The 4937-nt window shown below is 39.1% G+C and overlaps 1 protein-coding gene across 1 annotated transcript in view; it reads right to left on the reverse strand.

The window, feature by feature from the left end:
* Positions 1–4527, reverse strand: part of myf6 (myogenic factor 6) — a 5920-nt gene extending 1393 nt beyond the window's left edge. The window contains exons 1-2 of the mRNA XM_060889646.1: positions 4026–4527; positions 1164–1248 (exon numbers count right to left, since the gene is read on the reverse strand). Of these exons, the coding sequence (XP_060745629.1) occupies positions 1164–1248; positions 4026–4514 (574 nt within the window). The 5' untranslated portion in view covers positions 4515–4527. The remainder of the gene's footprint in view (positions 1–1163; positions 1249–4025) is intronic.
* Between the last annotated feature and the right edge of the window lie 410 nt (positions 4528–4937).

Consider the following 4937-nt stretch of genomic DNA (forward strand, 5'->3'; position numbering starts at 1 on the left):
TCTCTCTCTCTCTCTCTGTCTCTGTCTCTCTCTCTCTCTCTCTCTCTCTCTCTCTCTCTCTCTCTTTCTCTCTCTCTCTCTCTCTCTCTCTCTCTCTCTCTCTCTCTCTCTCTCTCTGTCTCTCTTTCTCTCTCTGTCTCTCTCTCTCTCTTTCTCTCTCTCTCTCTCTCTCTCTCTTTCTCTCTCTCTCTCTCTCTCTCTCTCTCTCTCTCTGTCTCTCTCTCTCTCTCTCTCTCTTTCTCTCTCTCTCTCTCTCTCTCTCTCTCTCTCTCTCTCTCTGTCTCTCTCTCTCTCTGTCTCTCTCTCTCTCTCTCTCTCTCTCTGTCTCTCTCTCTCTCTCTCTCTCTCTCTCTCTCTCTCTCTCTCTGTCTCTCTTTCTCTCTCTCTCCCTCTCTATCTCTCTCTCACTCTCTCTCTCTCCATCTCTCTCACGTTCTGTCATGATGTTGTTATATTCTGTTGTATCATCACATTATCTCTTTCTGTTCTGTCATCATTCTGTTGTTTCTTCATGTTCTCTCACTTTGTCATCATACCATCGTGTCACTTTCTGATCATTTTGTTCTTGCATTCATTATGAAAACATGTTCTATTATTTTGTTGCCATTCTGTAATATCATTGTCATATTTCTGTAATGTCATTATGTCATCACTTTTCTTTCATCATTTTGTCATCATCTTCTTTTTTCTATCACATCATAGCACTTTAAGGTTCCATAATAAATGAACAGAAATAACAGTTCAGCACAGTTCAGACTCTAAGCTCTAGAAAGCTGACAGTTGATTTGTTATTGTAATGTGATGTTGTACACACAGGGCTGAGAGTCTCCATGCCCCCCCCCCCCCCCCCCCCAAAAAAAAAGAAAAAAAAGAAATGAGCAACTAAAATACAGAACAAGAAAGAAGAAAACAGAAAAGGGTAAAACAGGTAACAAAGTCACACAACAACAGGTATGAACAGGGGAGGTAACTAGTGAAGCATAAGGATCAGGTGTGCAGATGCAGGGAGGGGCTAATGATTGGTGCGGGGCAAACACAGGTGACATAAGGAGTAAACAAATCAAGGGGATTTTCGGACAGGGAATTGCCCAAGCTGTCATCACTACCTTTACCCAGCAGGAGGAGGACATGCTTCAGGACATGAGGTGTCCCAGTGTACAAACCTTCTCTTTGGTGGGACGAGTCTGCACTGGAATGATCTGAGTTTCCCTGCCATGTGTTTTTCCATCGATATTCACCGCTTGCCACCTGAACACAGAAAAACTTCAGCTCTAACTGAACACACTACATCCTAGAGCGTAAGCAATGAGAGCTCTTTAAAGAGTTGGTACTTTTTGTGATTGAATGAACGTTTACATTTACATTTACAGCATGTGACAGACGCCCTTATCCAGAGCGACGTACATAAGTGCTTAAGTCTCTAACATCGGATACATTAATGCTGGATCACTAGGTTACATACTTAAGATACCATGAGTTTAAAACATTGTTCAAAGTTACAATAAAAAGTGTTTTTGAATGTGATTGTGTGAATGTTGTAAAGAGTTTTTTTAAGAGAAACACCCACTTCGTATGTTATCACTCAATTCAATGGACGTTATCAGTGGTTATTAGCCCATAGAGGCTAATCCCATCACACTGACTAATCCCATCACACTGACTAATCCCATCACACTGACTAATCCCATCACACTGATCATCATTTAGAGAAAAATCGGACTGATTCATAAGCATTAACATAGAGAGCTAATAGCCCCGATTGCTAAATTAAATGCACTTCTTTCTTTTTTTGCCGCTTCACTATTTTGTACTTAGCCACAAACAAATTTAGAATCTTAGACGAGGCAACTGCAAAGAAATGTAGCATAACCTGGTGTGATAAATGTTCACATCTATTTCAGATTTATTACTTGTTTAATGTTTGTGATTAAAAGTGTGAAATGTTGTGACGAGAAACAGTTTTGTGGACGAAGAGCTTTGGGAGATGTTGTACAGCTGAAACTGTACAGCTGAGTGTTAATGTTGTTGTTTTTCTCCAATAAACACTTTCATGCCAACAGATCACTTACTTTTGTCTCTTGCTCTCTTGGCAGTTACTGTAATGTTTCCAAAAATCTGGACCTGTATATTTAGTTAATAACTTGTTTACTGTGCTAAGTGGACAGTGTTGAGTGTTAATAACATGTTAATTGTGCCTAATGAACAGTGTTTAGTGTTAATAATGTGTATTGTGCTGTTAATAACACGTGTATTGTTCTGAGTGGACAGAGTTAAGTGTTAATAACGTGTTTACTGTGCTGAGTGGACAGTGTTAAGTGTTAATAACATGTGTATTGTGCTAAGTTGACAGTGTCTAGTGTTAATAATGTGTTTATTGTGCTGAGTGGACAATGTTAAGTGTTAATAATGTATATTGTGCTGAGTGGACAGTGTTAAGTGTTAATAACGTGTTTATTGTGCTGAGTGGACAGTGTTAAGTGTTAATAACGTGTATTGTGCTAAGTTGACAGTGTTTAGTGTTAATCAGTGTTGTGCTAGTTACTAAGAAATAGCAACTAGTTACAGTTACTAGTTACTTCATTCAAAAAGTAACTCAATTACTTTGTTGATTATTTACACCAAAAACTAACGCGTTACTGTTAAAGGTAACTTTTTAGTTACTTTTTTAAAGAAGGTTCTTTAATGTTCCCATTAATGCCCTTTTATGCGTTATGGTCTATACAAACACTAATCTGTCTCTGACTAACAGTCTGGTTAAAATCTAGTCACTGTTGTTTGGCTGGAGCGGCTTGACTCACTCCGAGTGTGTCCACTGACACAGGGTTAGATTCTAGCTTTGTCGAGGCGTGTAGTTTCTACCTCCAGATTGAAGTTGCTGTTTATGGCAGTAGATCGGACCTTCGAACCAGAAAGACACAGCTTACATTTGACTAAAAAGTTTTTGTCTTTATGCTCAACTAAAGTGTAATAACGAGCATATTTCCACTGTGAGAAACTCGTCTTGCTCTCGCCTCGACTCACCGTTACTGCCGCACATACTTGAATAAACGGAAACACGCCCACAGAGCGGCGTCTTCGTGTTTACAGGTTGGCATCCACCAATCCTACAATGTGTCACTGCTGTAATCAGGTCAGTCTATAGGCTACACTTCAGTCTAAATAAACTCATTTAAAAAAGTAACGGACAAACGCACCATATGGTAACGGAGTTACTTTATTTAATAAGTAATGCGTTACAGTATTAGTTACTGTCAAAATTAACTGTGTTACAGTAATGCGTTACTGCCCAACACTGGTGTTAATATCATGTTTATTGTGCTGAGTGGACAGTGTTAAGTGTTAATAACGTTTATTATTTCTGAGTAGACAGTGTTAAGTGTTAAGAACGTTTATTATTGCTGACTGAACAGTGTTAAGTGTTAATAACGTTTGTTATTGCTGAGTGGACAGTGTTAAGTGTTAATAACGTGTTTATTATTGCTGAGTGGACAGTGATAAGTGTTAATAACGTGTTTATTATTGTTGAGTGAACAGTGATAAGTGTTAATAACATGTTTATTATTGCTGAGTGGACAGTGTTAAGTGTTAATAACATTTGTTTTTGCTGAGTGGACAGTGTTAAGTGTTAATAACGTTTGTTATTGCTGAGTGGACAGTGTTAAGTGTTAATAACATGTTTATTATTGCTGAGTGGACAGTGATAAGTGTTAATAACATGTTTATTATTGCTGAGTGGACAGTGTTAAGTGTTAATAACGTGTTTATTATTGCTGAGTGAACAGTGATAAGTGTTAATAATATGTTTATTATTGCTGAGTGGACAGTGTTAAGTGTTAATAACGTTTGTTTTTGCTGAGTGGACAGTGATAAGTGTTAATAACGTTTGTTATTGCTGAGTGGACAGTGATAAGTGTTAATAATATGTTTATTATTGCTGAGTGGACAGTGTTAAGTGTTAATAATGTGTTGATGTTTGATATATTACAGTCTGTTCAGCAGGTTTTTATGACTGTTTAAATTCTTACGTTGTTTGCTCTGGGGTTCTGGTTAAAGGCCCCGTCCTCTGACAGTCTGTCCTGCTCGTCCAGGTTGTGCAACAAATCCTGGAGTTTTTCAATATAACTGATGGCGCTGCGTAAAATCTCTACTTTAGGAAGCCTCTGGTTCGGATTGGGGACCGTTTTCCTCTTCAATGCTTCGAATGCTTCGTTTATCCTCTTCAGCCTCCTTCTTTCACGCAGAGTCGCTGCTTTCCTCCTGTCCGTTGGGCCTGACTTCCTCTTGCAGATTTTACAGGCCCAGATTAAACACTGACCATCGCAGTGTGGCTTTAACGCTTTTGGGACAAAAACATGTTCCTCTCCGCCGTCTTGGCTCGGAGACTCAGGACTCTCCTCCTCCTCATAGAGTGGAGAAACTTCCGGCACATCCAGGTGCTGCAGAGTTCCATGGTCCGCTTCCAGATAGCGCAAATCGTTAAAAAGAAACGTATTGGTCTCGAAAAGGTCCATCATGGTGCGATCAGCCTGGAAGTCCTCAACTTATTGACTGTAAGACCGTGTGCTGACATTTAAATAGCACAGTGACACAAGGCGACTTAAATATAGCACGTGAAACTGTATCCGCGTGCTAGCTGTCGCAGGACATCACAGACGTTTTTCAATGGTCCTTTAAAAAAATATTTATTAACACCTCGAATAAGAGCCAGAACTTGGTCTCAGACATCCAGCAAGAGATTTAAATACTGATAAGTGTGTCTCAGAGTGTTTAGTGTATAAACTCGACATTAGCATTTATGTTCATTCTGTTTCCATACATCATATTAAATAAATAAATAAATAAAAACAGACTCACAATCCACTGCTCTCAGGACAACTCAACACCAAGGACAAGTAGAAAGCAACACAGTATGACAGAGTGGTGAGATGAAGCAGAGT

Source organism: Tachysurus vachellii, chromosome 16, assembly GCF_030014155.1.
Source record: "Tachysurus vachellii isolate PV-2020 chromosome 16, HZAU_Pvac_v1, whole genome shotgun sequence".
In the NCBI taxonomy this organism is placed as follows: domain Eukaryota; kingdom Metazoa; phylum Chordata; class Actinopteri; order Siluriformes; family Bagridae; genus Tachysurus; species Tachysurus vachellii.